The sequence below is a fragment of the Oryx dammah genome, unplaced genomic scaffold, assembly GCF_014754425.2.
Source record: "Oryx dammah isolate SB20612 unplaced genomic scaffold, SCBI_Odam_1.1 HiC_scaffold_8, whole genome shotgun sequence".
NCBI lineage: Eukaryota > Metazoa > Chordata > Mammalia > Artiodactyla > Bovidae > Oryx > Oryx dammah.
The window spans coordinates 20,375,392-20,393,512 of NW_024070192.1; the positions used below are offsets into that span (position 1 = coordinate 20,375,392).

The 18,121-nt window shown below is 53.4% G+C and overlaps 2 protein-coding genes and 1 long non-coding RNA gene across 3 annotated transcripts; 2 read left to right on the forward strand and 1 right to left on the reverse strand.

Moving 5' to 3' along the window:
* The first annotated feature begins 330 nt into the window (after positions 1-330).
* Positions 331-8,309, forward strand: NT5C3B (5'-nucleotidase, cytosolic IIIB). The gene is made up of 9 exons (XM_040245333.1): positions 331-391; positions 615-713; positions 1,332-1,401; positions 1,488-1,534; positions 3,834-3,919; positions 4,428-4,517; positions 5,514-5,676; positions 6,782-6,982; positions 7,792-8,309. The coding sequence occupies exons 1-9, from the start codon at positions 380-382 to the stop codon at positions 7,924-7,926; spliced, it is 903 nt and encodes a 300-aa protein (XP_040101267.1). The 5' UTR covers positions 331-379; the 3' UTR covers positions 7,927-8,309.
* A 1,633-nt stretch (positions 8,310-9,942) lies between these two features.
* Positions 9,943-17,936, reverse strand: FKBP10 (FKBP prolyl isomerase 10). The gene is made up of 10 exons (XM_040245291.1): positions 17,603-17,936; positions 14,928-15,073; positions 14,420-14,609; positions 14,160-14,305; positions 13,232-13,421; positions 12,966-13,111; positions 12,202-12,394; positions 11,709-11,851; positions 11,302-11,465; positions 9,943-10,975 (listed from the first exon to the last, which is right to left on the reverse strand). Exons 1-10 carry the CDS (start codon positions 17,848-17,850, stop codon positions 10,790-10,792), a joined length of 1,752 nt encoding a protein of 583 aa, XP_040101225.1. The 5' UTR covers positions 17,851-17,936; the 3' UTR covers positions 9,943-10,789.
* Positions 11,846-13,876, forward strand: LOC120867146. Its single transcript, XR_005721808.1, has 3 exons — positions 11,846-12,549; positions 12,669-12,846; positions 13,211-13,876. It is a non-coding gene; the product is annotated as an uncharacterized LOC120867146 (long non-coding RNA).
* Positions 17,937-18,121: the final 185 nt, after the last annotated feature.

An 18,121-nucleotide genomic window follows, 5' to 3' on the forward strand; every position in this document is an offset into this window, starting at 1 on the left:
TCCTTCACATCCCTTCCCTTCCTGCGGCCTTTTGATCATGCAAACTGTAAGCCTGGAAATGACCACTCTGGTCAGGGTTTTTGCTCTACCAGGAATGGCACCCACGTACCCTCCACTTCTTGGGACCCTCCCCGTCCTCAACACGGGGCTCTCAAGCAGGGTCTGCACGCACAGCGCCGCGTGGCCCTCCAGAGGCCGCCTGCCTCTCCCGACCCTGCACCGAGCCCTCCACCCCCGGGCTCGCAGCCCGCACCCCAACCCCACCCCGCCCCCGGATCCGCCCTCCGCCCCCGGATCCGCCCCGATCGGAAGCGGCGCCTGCGCAGTGAAGCCGCGGGGCGGTCGTTGTGTCCACGCCGGCGACCGGCCCGCGAGCGCAATGGCGGAGGAGGTGAGGTGGGAGAAGGAGACCGGCGTGGGGCTGGCCCCGAACCCCCGGGCGCTCCGAGACCCCTAGCAGGCCGTCTGGGCCCCGCCGCGCCAGTGCGGTCCGTAGACGCCCAGGCCTTGCCAGAGCCCCCACTCGCCCCCTGCACCCCCGGCCCGGCTTCGCGGGGCTCCCCTTGGGCTCTGCGCGGTGCTGGAATCAGCGGTTCTCTCGGGTCTCGGGACAGGTGAGCACCCTGATGAAGGCCACGGTCCTGATGCGGCAGCCCGGACGGGTGCAGGAGATCGTGGGCGCCCTCCGCAAGGGCGGGGGAGACCGCTTACAGGTATCGCGGTGGGGGGGGGGGCGAGGTCGGGGCGCCTGGGTGGGATGCGGGTGGCTGGTGAGGTGGCCTTCCCTGGGCGCCTTACCACGTTGCTGCAGACACGTGCAGGCAAGCCTTCAGCCTTTAGAAATAGCCAAGTACTTGAGGGCAAGCCTGTTTCGCCTTGAAGGAGAGCCCACCTGCCCGAAAACCTAGATTTCAATATTCTCAAATTTCTTTAGACAGAAAGCACCCCACACCGGGCCTCCGGGTCTTGTTGTCCTCACTAGCTGAGGTTGATGGGCTCTCCAAGAAGGTGCAGATGTGGAGATGAGCCAGAAGGAGGAGGCATCTTAAGAAGCCAGGGCATTGAGATGGGTGCTATTGAAAGGGTAGAAGAGGTCCTGATTCTGCAGTCCCCATCCCCACCCTCCATGAAACTGGGTCTTCTCATGGTTGGCACAGGTACTAACTAGAATTAGTTCTTCCTTCCCTCTCCAGTCGTTTCTAACTCCCCCAGGGCTCTGCCCGCTGTGCCTACAGGCTGGGCATAGAGCTGGTTGGCTTTTCATTTTCATATTGATGTAGGACTACACCGGAAGGTGCCTGTCTAGGGATCATCTCTCTTTTGCATTTCAGGTCATTTCTGATTTTGACATGACCTTGAGCAGGTTTGCATATAATGGAAAGCGATGCCCTTCTTCTTACAGTAAGTCATACACGAGCTTGCTTTATTGGACTTGACAGGATGATGGCTTCTAAGGGACAAGTAAAAGGAGTTCTGTGTTTTTGCAGACATTCTGGATAATAGCAAGATCATCAGTGAGGAGTGCCGGAAAGAGGTGGGTCACTCCCTTCTTTGCCAGAAACAGCTGGCATATACGACGTCCAGTGGTCTTGGTTAGGACCAAAGATTCCAGGGTTGAAACCGTAGAAGGTTAATTTTTTTAAAAAATTGTTGTTATGCTCAGGTGGACCTAGTCTTTGTGTGTGTGTGTGTGTATGGCTTGTGGAATCATAAGGGTCCCGGACCAGGGATTGAACAGGGCCCTTGGCAATGAAAGGGAGGAGTCCTAACCACTGGGCCACCAGGGAATTCCCAGATGGACTTAGTCTTACACACTAAGACAGCTTTTCCTTATTGGCCAAGACATGTGATAATGGATGGTTGGAATATGCTGACTGCTAGCTATAGAACTTACAGGAGATGTTTTATTGCCTCCATTTAACAGATGGGGAAACAGAGACTTGGAGAGGTTTGAACAACTTAACCCAAGGTCACATAGCAAGATGCAGAGCTTGGTTTTCCCATAGATCTGATTCTGTTCCCAAACTCTTTTTAACTGTATTATGCTGTTTCCTTGATAGTATAAATTTTCTCGGTGCGTTAGCAGTTACCAAGAAAGAATAAGGTGATCCCTGTAGCCTTGGAGTTCATTTTACTTTGTTCCACATTCTTCCCGTCAATGTCCTCTTTGCCGGAGCAGAGCTGTGCTAACTGCTCGTTTCTTTGCTGAGCTCTTTCTTCTAAGTAACTATCATTTAGTTCCACTTGATTATGACGTTCACCCAATTGTGTACAAAGCAGTTTGTTGGCTGGCCATGGTTGGTCAGCTCTTCCAGTATTCTGCATGATTACTGATTATTAGGATGGGCAATGAATTATAGATAGCCTTTCTATTTCTACACTTGTGTCTCTGGAGATGGCATTTGTAGCTTAAAGTAGAGTTTGGCTCTACCACTGATCACCTTTGGGAAGTCACTCTTTTTGGTCCCTCACATCCCTGATCATAGCAACTTCCAGAGAGCTTCATTCACGAATAAAACAAAAGGTTTGGGTGTCCTCTCTAGGATAAAGAAGCTAGAGAAAACTAGGATTTCTGGTGTTGATGTTTTTCTGAATAACTTCATAAAGCAAAATTTATGTAAAGAAATATTTTTTATTTTTAAAAATTTATATTCTGTTGAATTCTGTTTTACTTTCAGAAGAATGTTCTCACATTCAAATAATTAAGAATCTTTAATACATTTTAGGGGCTTCCTGTCTTTGAATTTAACCCTCTTTTGGACTGATGGTCAGGGACTCCATTTGATCTCATAATATTCTGAGACCATGCACGTATTAAAATGCTTCGCTCTGTCCATTCCCATTTTTATTGGGCACTGTTACTGACTGAACCATGTGACACATGATCCCTGAAGCAGCCTCCCTGGAGTCTGGAGGCGTCCAGGCACGTGGAAGGTGACCTTAGCCAGAGGAGGCACATGGAGATGCTCCCAGTGAGGTTGTCCACCTGATGTTGGCAGTGCAATGGTTAGCCCTGAACATGCTACAGTATTCTATTCGTGTTTTTTACCAGATCTATCTGAATTGCCCTGCTTTTAAGTGCGACTCATAGCACTTAAATCTTTAAAAGCAGGGCAATTGGGCTTCCCTAGTGGCTCAGACAGTTAAGAATCTGCCTGCAACGCAGGAGACCCGAGTTTGATCCCTGGGTCAGGAAGATGACCCTGGAGAAGGGAATGGCTACCCACTCCAGCATTCTTGCCTGGAGAATTCCGTGGACAGAGGAGCCTGGCAGGCTACAGTCCGTGGAGTTACCAATAGTTGGACACAACTGAGCAACTAACACTATGACTGCTACTAAACTTGCAAAAGAATCTTTGTGAAAGCAGTAGTTTGATGTGTTTGTTTTCTTTCTTTTTCTGACATAGCATTAAAATGAGTCCCAAACCACTAAAATGAAAGGTGTTTTTATCCATGTGTTTCCCTGCCCCTAAGTTATCTCGCCTACTACCTGAGAAAGCATATCATGTTTTAGGAAATACGGCATTAACTCAGTTCTTACTGATTAAGTGCTGGTGCCTGAGCTAATTTATAACGACAACAAGGGCAACAAAATTCTAGATGTTACCTCGTTACAAAACCTCTTTGTGTTGTTGATGCCTAGACCTCACTCTTTGGGGCAGGGGGTGGGGAGGGCTGGAATGCAGAAGGATGGCCAGCTCTGAAGCTCCTGTGACTCCCTTATAGGAATCGTATCTTCTAGGTGACTTTTTTTCTCATGTGGGACTGTAGGACTCTGCTGGGAAAAACTTGATGTAGACTGATGACTTTTCTCTTCATTTTGGATGTCACAGCTCAAAGCGCTTCTTCACCATTATTACCCAATTGAGATTGACCCCCACCGGACCATCAAAGAGAAGTTACCCCACATGGTAGAGTGGTAAGCACCAGTAGTGGTGAATGAGGGCCTGGTCTGGCTTTGAAATCAGATGCAGGCTCCCTTACTTTACTGAATGCTCAGCTGAATGCCACACTCCCAGCTATTAGAACAGATTGTCCAGACACAGATAGGTCACTCATGGCTGCTGCTGGGTGAAGTAGGGGGCTCACTGAGAGTCCTTGGAGTAAACTAGAAGCCCCTTAGTTTGGCGCAATCAGTGCTTTGGGGCAATAACCCACCTCAGAAAAGCCAGTATCACTGGACGGAGCCCCAAAGAAAGGGTTCAGAAGAACTTTGGCATCAGCAGCAACTCACCCAGCTGTGGTCTGCGGTGTTGCTGTTTCACCCCCCTCCTTTAGGGACAGCCAGGGTCCTGCAGGAAGTGGCTCCGAGGAAAACAATGAGGCCTCCACTGCCAGTACTTCCAAAGGGGATTCATGCCTGCGATGGGAAAGGGTATTTTATGTAGTGGTTTGAGTTTAGGGTTTTGTGGGGTGTCTCTCTCCAGGTGGACCAAAGCACATGACCTCCTGTGTCAACAGAAGATTCAGAAGTTTCAGATAGCCCAGGTGGTAAGAGAGTCCAACGCAATGCTCAGGTGAGCTGCCTGCTCCGGAAAATGCTTCTGCCAGACTGGAATGGGTTTGCTCACAAAGAGAGGCTGGAAGGGAGTTGAAGAGGTGTTAGTTGCTCTAAGAGTCAGAAGGGACCTAGCACGATGAGTAGCTGCATGAGGAGAAGGTCTTGCTTTTCTTCTCTGGACTCAGCCAGAGAATTTTCTGTCCTTGGGTATGTCCAAGGACACACTGCTGGTAATGGATGTGGTGAAGATGCTCCATCTTCTAGAACAAACAGTGTCTTGGTAATTTTTCCCAGTGGTTAAAAAGACTTATGGGATCCCCATGGTAACTGGTGTTCTTTATCCAGACATGGGAGTTGGCCGGCCTGGGACCCTTGATCATCGGTGGCCTTCAGAGCTCAGCTCTCTCTGCTGGAGCGTTCTTTACCAGAGGAGGGATGGGGGCACGTATAGGAAAGAGTCAGCACGGGTGCCTTCCCTCAAGGATTGTGCACGGGTAGGTTGGGGGTGCTCTCCACTGAAGCCACCCTAGGAGAGCTACCTGGTTGTATTTTGCTCAGGCAAAATCATCTAGAAACAAACAAACAAATGTATTTATATGATTTATGTGAAGTTCAGGGACACAAAAAGCAAGTCAATGGTGATGTGAAGTCAAAATGGGGGCGGTGGCATCAACTGGGTAGGTATCACACGCATGTACACATGTTGTAAACATTAATTGAGCTGAACACTTAACGATTAGTGCACTTTAATGATTTATTCTATGTATTTTATACCTCAATTTAAAATGTTTAAGAGGGACTTAACTGGTAGTCCAGTGGATAAGACTCCAAGCTCTCCATGCAGGAGCACAGGTTCAGTCCCTGGTCAGGGAACTAAGATCTCGCATACAGAGCAGTGCAGCCCAAGGGGGAAAAAAAAGTTTAAAGAAAAATTTTAAAGATATAACCCAAATAGAAAATAAAGGGCAGTAGCAGAGGCAGTGCACTTTCAGAACCATTCATCTGGTTTCAGGGATGGATACAAGACATTCTTCAACACCCTCTCGCAGAACAACATTCCCCTTTTCATCTTTTCTGCGGGCATTGGGGATGTCCTGGAAGAGATGATCCGGCAGAGGAAAGTGTTCCACCCCAACATCCACATCGTGTCTAACTACATGGAGTTTGATGAAGATGTGAGCTGCATCTCATTAGGGCTGGGTCTGGAAGAAGGATGGGGACTGCCAGCCAGTGTGCTTCACCCTGAATGTTAACTGGGATGAGGGGCAGGAGGAGGGAGGGGAAGGCAGGCTGGCTTCGTTGCCCTTGGCAGCTATTTATTTATTCACGCAGCTAGAGACAGTTGCTTTTGAAAGACCCATTCTTGGGTGTCTGGCTGAAGTTTAGGGCTCAGCCAGGCCCTTGTGTCACTCTCATGGGTCATGTGCCACCCTAGGTACTCAGGGCCTTGGACTTGGACTTGTTTTGCTTGAGCCAGAGGTGGGCTGCACTGACTCACCCATGTTCTGACTTCTTCCCCTTAAGACCAAGGCTGGAATGTTCGTCCCTTTGACTTGTGGTTACGGTGTTGCCCACAGCTGAGGTTAACACACATGTAGCCCGGGCAATGCTTGTATCCCAGCTTCTTGCCTCCCCCAGAGCAGGTGATCTACAATATTTGATGGCCTCTGTTAGTTTAAACCAGGGGCTGGAAACGTTTTTTTGGAATTCCCTAGTTGTCCTGTGGTTAAGACCCAGTGCTTCCACTTCTGAGGCGTGGATTCAGTCACCAGGTGGGGAACTAAGATCTCCTAAGCTATGTGGCATGGCCAAAAAGAACCCAACCAAACAGAAAAAACCTTTTCCTATAAAAGAAGATTGGAAATTTTTTACTAGGATCATTCGGAACTATTCTATCACACAAAACAGCAGCCATTGAGAAGACGTAAACAAATGGGCCTATAAATTAAGTTCCAGTAGAACTTGGAGAAGGAAATGGCAACCTACTCCAACAGTCTTGCCTAGAGAATTCATGGACAGAGGAGCCTGGTGGGCTATAGTCCATGGGGTCATACAGAATCAGATGCGACTGAACGACTAACACACACAGAACTTAATTTACAAAAATAGTCCAAATCTGGCCCACGAGCCCTAGCTCGCTGACCCTCTAGTTTGGACCGCAGTGAAGTGTTGGCATTATCTGTAGCTTTCAGGATTCGGCTTCTTCCGTGGCAGACCGGAAAACTGGCCCTCGATGGGTCCCTGTAGCCCTTCTGTCTGTCTCTCGTCTTGACTACTTAGGGCTTCCTAAAGGGATTCAAGGGCCAGCTCATCCACACCTACAACAAGAACAGCTCTGTGTGCGAGAACTCAGATTACTTCCAGCAGCTTCAGGGCAAAACCAACATCCTCCTGCTGGGAGACTCCATGGGGGACCTCACTATGGCTGATGGGGTTCCTGGCGTGGAGAACATTCTCAAGATTGGCTTCCTAAATGACAAGGTAGGTATGGGACCTTGGCTCTTCATGGCTGGTTCCTTCATTCCTGTTATAGGATACACGCTGTGTGAAGTATTAGAGGCACAGAGGTCAGACGCAAGCCATAGTCTCCTAGGAAACAAGAGGTACCCAGTGGTCAGAGCTGTGTACACAGCACGGCATGATCTGGAGGTCAGAGCACATCATCAGAGCTCACGCTTACTGAGTGCTCACTTTGTGCCAGGAACATAAGACCAGCTAATCTGTGTAGTCATACTTTGAAGTGTAGTGACTGTTTTACCTTTTTACAAGGGTGGAAACTGAGGCAGGGGGATTAAGCAACTTGCCCAAGGTGACATAGTTTAGAAAGTGGTTGGGCTGATCACCAGTCCTCCTAAATCTTACCTATAAGGGCATGATTGAGGTGGGGGATGTTGGTATTCAAGATATGGGTTTATAATTTAGAGAAGGAAAACAGAAATAGACAAGAGGTTAATGGATGAAACCAGGGTCATAGAGGGGCACAGTATGGCATCAGACTCGGCCAGCAGATGCGGAAGGCTTTTGAAAATTCAGTTCTCATAGGTTAGAGGTAACATCTGGTTTTTTGTCTCTTAATCCTTGTGACCTTCCTTTTGACACTGACCTAGGGGTTAACTGTGACAGCCTGCACCCACGGCCATATGTGTCTCCAAAGGACAGGGCCCGGTAACCCTGAACTCCTTCTGGGGAGTCATGAGTTGAAGGCCCTCCTCCCCTGCCCCTGGTGCGCAATAGCGGTTTGGGCAGAGGGCAGGGCACTGGGGGACTCTTGCTCTCTGCTCCCCGGGCAGGTGGAGGAGCGGCGGGAGCGCTACATGGACTCATATGACATCGTGCTGGAGAGGGACGAGACGCTGGACGTGGTCAATGGGCTGCTGCAGCACATCCTGCAGCAGGGTGACTGGACGGAGATGCAGGGCTCCTGAGCGCAGGCGGGGCCTGCCGGCTGCAATGAGGAGGGGCCTTCCCAGAAGGCTGCTCTGCTCTGAGCTCTGCTCCTCCTGTGCGTGCAGCGTCCTCCAGAGAACATTCCGGGCTGCCAGTGGCCGGGAGCTGCTGGCTCACACCCCTCCCTCCTCCTTTCCCCTGCTCCTTGGTTTTGTGTTCTCCAGTGGCTCGAGGGAGCCCTGCCAGAAGGGAACACAGCGAAAGCTATTCCAGGCGAACTGCGGACCTACACAGTGTTTGCACTTTAGGAATCAGCTGGTCCAGGGAATCTTTTTTTCCAGAATTTTTTAACATGGGAAGCTGTTCTTCAAACAAGTCAAAGTCTATTATGTGAAACAGATCAAAAATAAAAAAAAGAAAAAACAGCTGATCTGATTTGGGGGTCCGGGACGGAGCAGAGCCTGTATACCTCTTGGCTCCAAGATGCTGGAATCTCCAAGACCATGGAAACCAGTTTGAAAACCACTGAATTTGCCCAAGAGACCCTCTGAGCACAGCTAGCACAGCCAGGTGTGTCTCTGAGGGCCGGGGGAGGGGCGCAGGCAGGTTTGGGAGGGTATGTTTCTGACCTAAAATGGTTTGACTTGATTCTCATGCAGCAGTTAAACTTGAGATTCTGTGGGATCAGCTGCATCTGGCCGGCACTGCAGAGCCCCATCTTTATGGATTTCCTAAAGTGATCCATGTGAGTGTGGGTTTTCCCTGGTTCCCCTGGCTCCTGTCCCTCCTCCTCCGGGGCCACTGAAACAGATGACTTCCAGAGAGCTGAGTCTGGAGACCTGATGCTCTGGGCAGAGTCAACTTCATTCCCTCACCCGCCTGCCCAGCTGCTGGAAAGTCGTGTTTATCTGCTGCTCTTAAAGGAAAGTACTGGGAGTGTTGACTTGAGAGCTGGCTGCATGTTCCCAGAAGCCACAGGTGCTGTTTCATCCTCATGGTGACCCTGCAGGAGTGCAGGTCCACTTAGGAAGGACCAGTCCTTTGCCCAAAGGCTAGAGCTGGGAGCTCAAGTGGGCTTGCAGCGTTTCTGACAGAGCCTGCCTTTGCTTGTGCATCACGCTCCCTCCACGCCGGCTTAGTCAGGCTGTCCTGTCAGGCTTGGGGGAGGGTGGTTACCCTAAGGCTGGGTCTGTCAACCCTGAAGTGCTATCTGGATGCTCTGGGACCAGGGAATATCAGTCACTGCAGCCGTAGGGAGGAGCTTCTCTCTCTCGGAGGGTCTTGGGTGAGAACTCATGCTTGTGGTTTTTGTGGGGGCAGTTCAGGGTGTGAGTCCAGGCTGGTGATGTTCTCTCCCATGCACCTCACCCCGTCCTTAGATGGCTAGGGTCATCTCTCTTACTGGCCAGAGTCCAGCCGAGCAGATGAGGACACATAGCTTGACAGATAGCTGACGTGACTCCTTTCTCAACATGAGAGGTTTTGTCCAGTGGCTAAGACCCTGCGTCCCCAGTGCAGGGAGCCTAGGTTCAATCCCTGGTCAGGGAACTAGGTCCCACCGCATGCTGCAACTAAGAGTTCACACACCACAGTTAAGACCCACAGCAGCCAAAAAAAAAAAAAAAAAAACCACGAGGCTTGAACTCACTCACCATTCTGACGAGAGGAAGAAGCATCAGGTAGGTGGGAACAGCTGGCAGCCAGGAGGAGGGAGAGGTGGGAATATTGTATGAGAAACTGATCTATGTGAAAGGAGAATCCAAACTGGTTAAATTTAGTCGCTGAGCTTTGTACGTCGTGTTTGACTTCAGGGACCTTGTTTTTCATTGAGCTGGGGCAGTGAGACCAGGATGCTGGCCCACAGACTCCTCCCCTCTGTGGACACTTACCCCTCATGGTGAGGGCCCCAGCTCAACCTGAGAGAGGCAGGAGGCACAGACCCCGGGGGACAGCATCTTGAACTGAAGGGCCTTGGAGGCAGCCTGCTCAGCTCCCCTTCCTCTGGATGCGTGGGTTGAAGGGCCCCTCCCTCAGAAAGAGCACATGCCAAGACCTCTGGTTTAGTGTTTTATTTGGCACAAAGGAGAAGGGGGGTCTGAAACCAGTTTAGTCTTTGGAGTGTGCAGAGCTTTGCCCACCCCCCATCACCCCTCAGTCCCCAGTGAGCCCCTCTTCCAACTTTCAGCCCTAAACCAAGGGTTCCGTAGCTCTCAGATCCATCCAAGTAGGTTTCCTCATCCTCACCCTTCATTTTTTCCTTGGCCCTTGGTCCCTGGAGAAGGCAACCTTCTTTAGGGATGAAAGGTGACACAAAGCCCAGCTCTGATGTACAGCACCCTGGGAGCACTTCGGCCACCACCACACGGTGAAGGGGGATGGGACAGGTGAAGGTGAGGTAGGGTTGCCCCCCTGGAACCGCCCCCTTTTCCCTAGGAACCAGCCAGAGCTGAGGGAGGAAAGCTGGGGGTTCAGGTTCTTGGGGAGATGCCAGGACAGAGGATGCAGGCTGCAGGTGGGGGTTGAAGATGGCGAGGGTAAATACAGGTAAAGGGGAAGCTGGGGGAAATGAATGAGTTTGGTCTTGCTCAGTGGTGACATGGAGGGGAGGTCTGAGTGAGAGGCAGGCAACCGCCACAGTGTACCATCCCCCCCGGGTGGCTTTGTAGTTCTAAAACTTTTAAGGTAGGGGATTGGGGTTGGGAGAGAAAAACCGAATAGAGGTCTGTGCTGTGGATTTTACTCTCAGGCAGTGGGAAGACCAGAGTTGTCCCCTCTGACCACTCTCTAGATGCTTCCAGACCTCATCCCGGCAGAGGGGAGGGTGGCTGTTGGGAAGCCAGCCCCACTGCCCATTATTCCCTTCAATGTGAGCCTTTGCATCCAGGCCCAAGCCTCTGCCCTTCAGAGTTCCTCATGGACCCGCTCCTGGTCTTCATCCGATTTCAGCTTGAGCTCCTCGGCGGTGATCTTGCCATCCTGGTTGCGATCCTGATTCTGGAACATGTCTCCTATGGTTTTCTCAGGATCCTGGCCAGGCAGGAGGCGGCCTTTGCCCTCACTGACTTGAGCCTTGATGAAGGTGGAAAACTGCAGAGGGGAGAGCCGAGGGGAGGGGGAGAGAGCGCATCTTGCCTGAGCAGCTGGGCTGGCCTTGGGATGCGCTCCCAGGAGGAGTGAGAGGAGCTGGTGCTGCGTCCTGGGGGGAAGGCATGGGTGGTGGCTGGGGGTGGAGGGCGTGCTCAGGGTCAGGTAGCCAGAGGGAAAGGCGGGGACCAGGGGCTTAAGGCACAGTGAGCTGTAGAGGGCCAGGGATGCAGTGGGCACATGCTGTGTTCTCGTTAGACACCACTGTCCTGGGGGCTTCTGCTGGGTGACAGTGTGCAGTTATGAGAAGGCGAGAACTCGCCACCCACCTCCTCCGCGGGGACCTCGCCATCCTTGTTAAGGTCCATGTGTTCAAACAGGTTGGCAGGAGGGTCTTCGTGCCACACAAACAGGTAGCCCGTGGGCAGCCCATCCTCCCGGGACACCAGCTCCACCTCAAACAGCAGCACAGCACTGCCAGGGACCCCCCGGGCTGCAGGAATGGGGAGCAGAGAAGAGGAGGGTCTGGGCCCCACTTCACAGCCTGCCCGGCGCACACCCGGCCCACAGGCCTTAGCCGCCCGCTGGGGTTGCTGGAGAGTGGGGCAGGGGTGGTTTACAGAACCACCCTACAGAACCACCCAGAAGGCTCCCCTCACCCCTCCCACTAGCCAGCAAGGCCCCAGGCGGGCAGGGGCAGAGGGGAGGAGAGTTCAGGCCAGTCTCGACCCCTCACCTCCACTCTCTCCGTGTGCCAGGTGCGGGGGGACCACGACCTGCCGCCTCTCTCCCACGCACATGCCCTGCAGGCCCGTGTCCAGGCCTTCGATCACTTTGTGGGCCCCCAGAGTCGCCTCCTGAGGGGCCCCGTAGTCATGGCTAGTGGGGAGAGCAGATTCCCGGGTCAGCACTTGCCCTGGTCCCCGGCAGGCCCGGCTCCTGAGTCATCCCTGGGCCACCCCACAGGGCAGGGTGCCAGGGCCCAGTGAGCAGAGAGGTAGCAGTCCCCTTCTCGGCTGGGCCCTGTCCTGCAGCGTGGCCCCTGCTCCAGCTGCCCTCCACAGAGCAGGACCAGCCGCTCCCCCTACTACCTACTTCACCCTCCCTTTGCCTCCGGAGGTAAGAATTTCAGCTTCAGTGGGAACTTACGGGGTGCTCCTAGGACGATCCCCCCCATGCCTGGCCCATGCCCACCCACCTGCCCAGCCCTGGCCCTGCCCTGGACCCACGAGGAGAAGAGCCTGGTGCCATCCAGCAGAGAGCAGTTGTAGTGGTAGCGAACAAAGTCCCCGAGCTTGGCCGTCTCGTTGCAGGTCTCCAGGGGCCGGGACAGCGTCTTGATTTCCACTGGATCCTCAGGATTGTGGAAGTCGATCACGTGGACGTCAAAGATCAGCACAGCAGAGCCAGGGATCTTGTCTCCTGGGGCCAGAATGGAGACGTGGATCAGTTGGGGTCATGAGAGGCTGCTCCAGGTTTCCACGGAGGCCCCTAGACTTCCCCGTCCTGGGATTCTAAGCAAGGATGGGATGGGATGTTTGCCCACATGGTCAACTCTCATCATATACACTGTAGAGGTGAGGACGCAGGGCAGGAGAGGGGAGGGGCATGCCAATTAGAAAGCCCTTTATAGGTATATCTTGCAACCTCCCAGTGACTGACTTTGCTGACCAATGTGATTAGTTCCATTTTACAGGTGAGCACACTAAGGTATCCAGCAAAGCTGGGACTCAGATCCAGGTCTGTTTGCTTCCTAGGGCTGTACCACCCTCCCTCCCCAAGCTCAGAAGTGTGCTTCCCTTTTCCAATGTGGAAGGGCAGAAGCAGGGGACTGCCCCTGGAGGAAAGGATAAAGTCCTTGCGGCAACAGTTGGGTGAGGAACCAGTTTTTGTGATGAGAGGGGCAGAGCAGTGGCTGGAATCCCCCCACCCCTATTAGGGGTACGTCAGGAGGAGCTGAGGTGTTGGCTTGGGGAACTGGGAGCAAGCCTACCAGTCCCGTTCTCCCCGTAGGCAAGGTGGGGGGGGATGGTGATCCTCCGGCGCTCCCCCATGCATGAGCCTTGAAGACCTTGGTCCATCCCAGGGATGATGTAGCCCTGCCCCACATAGGTATTGTAGGTGTGGTTTCGGGAGTAGCTGCAATACAAGGCGGGGTGGGGGGCCAGCAAGGGTGTCACAGGGGCCCTGCCCTGCCAGGCAGCTCCAAGCTGCCTCCACCCCCACCATCCTCCTCAGGACCCCCTGCCCTCCCCGGACCTGGAATCAAAGAGAGTGCCATCCATTAGGGACCCGTTGTAGTGGTAACGCATGAAGTCCCCAGCCACGGCTCTCCGGACGCAGCCAGGCGGCAGCTCAAGTGTCTCCAGCTGGACAGTGTCCTTTGGGTTGTGGACATCAATCAGTAGGACGTGGAAGACCAGCGAGGCCTGCGAGGGGATCACAGTCCCTGGGGAAGGGATAGGCTTGAACCATACAAGTGGAGAACAGAACAGGGCTTCTTGACTCAGGAAGGCCTATGTGAGCACCACCCAAAAAGGTGCCAACCCTGCTTTCCAGAGCCCTTTCTGCTTCTTCCTATGCTTCTTCCCTTGTGATGCTGGAGCCCTGCTTCTTCCCCCTGTGAGGCCGGGGCTGGGTTTTCCCCAAGGCCACCACCAGCCCATATGAGCCTTTGTGTAAAGCAGAATAAAGCAGAATATGGGCACTTCCTTGGTCCAGTGGTTAAGAATCCGGCCACCAATGCAGGTGACATAGGTTTGATCCTTGGTCCCGGAAGACTGCATGTGCTATGAGGCAACTAAGTCCATGCTCCACAACTACTGAGCCCACCCGGGGCAACTAGAGAAAGACTGTGAACAGCAAGAAAGACCCAGCACAGCCATAAATAAATAAATAAAATTTTAAAAGAATAAAGTACTTCTCTTTTTTTGAGGGGGTTATGCTCCATGGCTTGCAAGATCTTAGTTCCTCCATCAGGGGTTGAACTCGGATCCCAGTAGTGAAAGAGCCACTGGACCACCAGGGAATTCTGATGCACCCCTTCTTAATGAGGCGATGATCACCCAGGGCTAGATTTCATCCCAATTTGCCTCTTTGGCTAGGTGTCCTTGTGCAGTATTCAACCTGGACAACTGTACGTGGCAGCCCGCTTATAGAGAATCCCAGAGTCCCTGCCTGTCCTCACCATAGCCTTTCTCGCCATAGGCCAGGAATGGAGGGATGATGATCTTCCTTCTCTCTCCAGGACACATGCCCAGCAGCCCCAGGTCCATGCCCTTGATCAGCCAGCCAGAGCCCACGTAGGTGTCGTAAGTCCCACCCTTACTGTAGCTGCAGAGAAGGAGGTAGAGGTGAGGCTGCTATTGGTGGGAGAGGCAGGATGGCCCCCGACTCCCCGCTGCATACCACAGTCCCCTGGATCCCAGGGCTGCTTCCAGCCCTCACCTGGTGTCGAAGGCAGTGCCATCCAACAGCGTGCCGTTGTAGTGGTAGCGCACAAAGTCACTGTCCTGGACCATCCGGGGGCAGTGGGGTGGGCGCAGCAAGGTGCTCACCTGAACGGTGTCCTCCTTGTTCCATACATCCAGCAGGACCACATCAAAATAGAGGGTGGCATCGGGGGGGATGAGCCCCGCTGTGAGGGCGAAGCAGCCCCCAGAGTAGGGGGTGGAATGGAGGTCTCAGCATCCAGCCTGGCCTTGCCCTCCCCCACCCGTAGGTCCCCTTCTGAGTCAAGCAAGGATCCTACCTGGGCCTGTCGCTGTCCTTCCTCCCACCCCAGGGGCAGGAGACCCAAACCTGAGTCCCAGGCTTGTTGCTATTCAGTCTGTGCATGCAATGTGACCTTGGAAGGTCACTCTCCCTCTCTGAGCTTCCGTTTTCTGGCCCTGGGGTCCCTGCTTCTGCCTCCTGATCTCCTCCATCCCCAGGCCCGGGCCCCAGCCCTCCTCACCCACGCCGATGCTGCCATAGCCCAGGTGCGGAGGCACAATGAGGCGTCGTCGTTCATTGACACACATGCCCATGAGGCCTCGGTCCATGCCAGTGATGAGGCGCCCCACGCCCACCACGATGGCCGCCAAGGTGTGGCGGTCATAGCTGGGGAAGGAGAGGACAGATGTGATGCAGTGGCCTCTGCTCATGATCACATACATGCCCGGGAGACACACACACACAGTCCCCCTCCCTACACACACGTGTCGGTCCACAGGCTCCTTGTCTCCTCTTCAAGCCTCCCCCCAGGTGGGCCGTGACTCCCACCTCAACAGGGTGGTCTGTGACAAAAGGAGGTCCCCGAGGAAGCCAGAGTGACGTACAGACATGGGGGTCCGGGGGCGGCGGGGCAGGGGATTGGGGTTGGGGAGACCAGTTATCCAGCAGGAAGAAATGCTAAAGCTTGGCTTTTGTTGTTGTTGGTTGCACCATGGGGCATGGGGGCATGGGGGGATCCTAGTTCCCAGGCCAGGGATCAAACCCTTTCCCCGTGCATTGGGAGCTTGCAGTCTTAACCACAGGACAGCCAGGAAAGTCTCGAAATGCTTGGCATTCTACATTCATTCTGTTATTTAATCCTGTCCCCTAAGAAGTGGGCATTATTATTTTTTTTGGCAGCAGCACATGCTTTGTGGGTTCTTAGTTCCCCAACAAGGGACTGAACCCTGGCCGTGGCAGTGGGGAATTTCCAAAATGGGCTTTATTTATTTTATCTTTCTTAGGAGAAAAATTGAGACTTGAGAGACCAAGTGACTTGCCCAAGGTCACACAGATAATGTGTGGTCTGTTGAACTCCACAGCCTACATGTGGGCCACCAAACCATCAATTCACAGAGGAAAGGCAGGGGAAGCAGAGCTGGCCAGGGATAGGAATTGGTTTTCAATTTTGAAAAGGCCTACTCTAAAATTGCCACAGCTTTTGTTTTTGGTTACAGTTTTAACTTACAAGTTTTCCAAAATTAAGGAAGGATGAGAGATTGGCATTTTGATGGAAGGGGTCATGAGTGGTGGAAGTCTTCCAAACTCAGCACTTCGTGAACTGGGCTCAGCAGAGTCCCCAGCAGGGAGGTCAGTCCCCAACTCCCAACCCCTCTTCCACTCTGTGGCCACGGGCTCAGAACTGTACTCCTGGCTACTCCTCAGGCCACATTTTGCCCACTGAGATGGCTGCCATGTCTGGCCTGCTCACTTCACAGAGCCCTTATGAGAGCTCGAGCATGGCAATAAGTTTCTACCAGTTAAACCAGAGTTCTCCCCAGAGTCAAGGCTAAGGTGTGCTGAAGCTGCTTGCAGACCATCAGGTCCCGTGTGAAGTTCACTTTCATTTATCATCTTGAGTCCTAACAGCAGCCTTAGGAAGTAGGGACTCATTTTTTCAGAATGCTTTTTGATCTCCATTTTTTCAGATGAGGGAAGTAAAGCTTAAAGAGGTAAAACTCCTTGTCCATGATTACAGTCTGGGTTTGAACCCAAAGTCTTGGTCTCAGGAGTCTGTGTTCTGCCTGGCTCCAAAGCCACGGCCCTTTTTTAAAAAATTAACTGATTAATTATAATTTGGCTACACTGGGTCTTAGGTGCAGCATGCAGGCTGTGGCATGTAAACACTCAGTTACAGTGGGTGGGATCTAATTCCCTGGCCAGGGATAGAACCTGGGCCCCCAGCATTGGGAGCATGGAGTCTTAGCTACTGGACCACAAGGGAAGTTCGCATGGCCAATAATTTCTGCAGGTTGAAGTGTGTGTTTTGGTGACATCTCTAAGAGGGACTGACTTCTTGGGGTGTAGTGTGAGGGCTTGTGTGTGTGACCACCAGGACCCTAATTTTAACTGAGGCTGACCTGGCATATAGCCCTGCCCCCACGAAGAAAAATGAACTTGCTAGAGCAGACCCGAGGCTTGGACCAGACCAGAAGCCAGTCTCTCAAACCCCAAAGATGGGCAGCAGCACTGACCTGGTGGAGCCAAGATGGAGAGGGAGGCATGAAAACCCTCAGAGGAGCCCGGGGTGGCATGTGTGACTGTGTGACACGTAGACAGACAGGTCCCTACACCAATCGGTGCCCTGCACTCCCTGATCCATCCTGCTGTCTTAGAAGGCCCACCTGCTTTACCCCACTGGCCACTGAACACCGCCACCCCTTTCCCAAAAAAAACTCTGCTTACTCCTTCTCTAAACACAAAGGCACTGAAACCTGGGGCTGGAACCACAAAGAGAGTCAACGTGGATGGAAAGGCAGAGGGTCCTGTGCTGAGATCCCTGGACGATTCGCAGGCAGCAGGGACCAGGCCCTTCCCCCACCTCCTATGAACCAGAACATCCCTTCCTTGGCTTTAAATAAAACGCTGAGTTCCTCTCAATTCTCAAGCACTTTGCGGGACAGAGGAGGCTTGTGTGAAAGCAAATGAGGTCTTTTGAGAGGCGAAAGTTTGAAACTGAGGGCAGAGATGTCCGGGGAGAGGGACGTCTAGGAGTTCTCCTACTCAGGGTGCTGTTTGAGGCTAGGGGATCGCGGTGTGAGAAGGCGCATGCAGACACAGCTTAAAGGCGGCAACAAGGGAACCCTAAGACTGAGGGAGCCTGGCCCCAAGCTCGGGGAAGAGAAATGGTGAGTCTGGGGGCACCGAAGCCATTACCTCGAGTCAAATTTCTTGCCGTCCTCGAAAGTACCGTTGTAATGGTAGCGCACAAAATCCCCCATCTGCACTTCCCGGGGACAGGCCCTGGGGATGTGGTACCTCTCGATGACCACATCTTCCAGGGGGCCCCCGGCCGGGCTGGCGCGGCCCAGCCCCCTCCCCACGGCCTGTACCAGCAGTAGCAGCAGCAACTGCAGCAGGGGGAGCCGGAGGAGGGTGTGGCTGGGGGGGCCCGCGCGGAGCATGGTGCCTGGAGCTGGGACGGCCGGCAGTGAGGGCGAGAGAGAGCGCGGCGGCCGCCAGACTCCTTCCCCTCTTCTCCCAGAGCTGGCTCCCCCTCTTCCTGTGCTGCATCCCCACCCCCGCCCAGGCTGGTCCACGTGGAATGGGGGCTGGGGAGGTTGAGCTGGCGGGGCGGGGGCAAGAGGGGTGGAACAGGAGGAGGGCCAGGCTGCTGGAGTCGGAGGAAAGCACCGCTAAGCCCTCCAGATTTGCGCCCACCCCCACCCTGGGGGC

Bases quoted from the DNA above. Each gene is read 5' to 3' on its own strand.
- NT5C3B (XM_040245333.1), top strand. The intron at 1,402-1,487 runs GTAAGTCATACA...GTGTTTTTGCAG, and splicing joins GCGATGCCCTTCTTCTTACA to ACATTCTGGATAATAGCAAG. The intron at 5,677-6,781 runs GTGAGCTGCATC...TTGACTACTTAG, and splicing joins ACATGGAGTTTGATGAAGAT to GGCTTCCTAAAGGGATTCAA.
- FKBP10 (XM_040245291.1), bottom strand. From the start codon at position 17,850: ATGCTCCGCGCGGGCCCCCCCAGCCACACCCTCCTCCGGCTCCCCCTG. The intron at 14,610-14,927 runs GTGAGGAGGGCT...TCGCCCTCACAG, and splicing joins CTATGGCAGCATCGGCGTGG to CGGGGCTCATCCCCCCCGAT. The intron at 11,466-11,708 runs GTGAGGGGTCGA...CCATTCCTGCAG, and splicing joins GGCACACGGAGAGAGTGGAG to CCCGGGGGGTCCCTGGCAGT.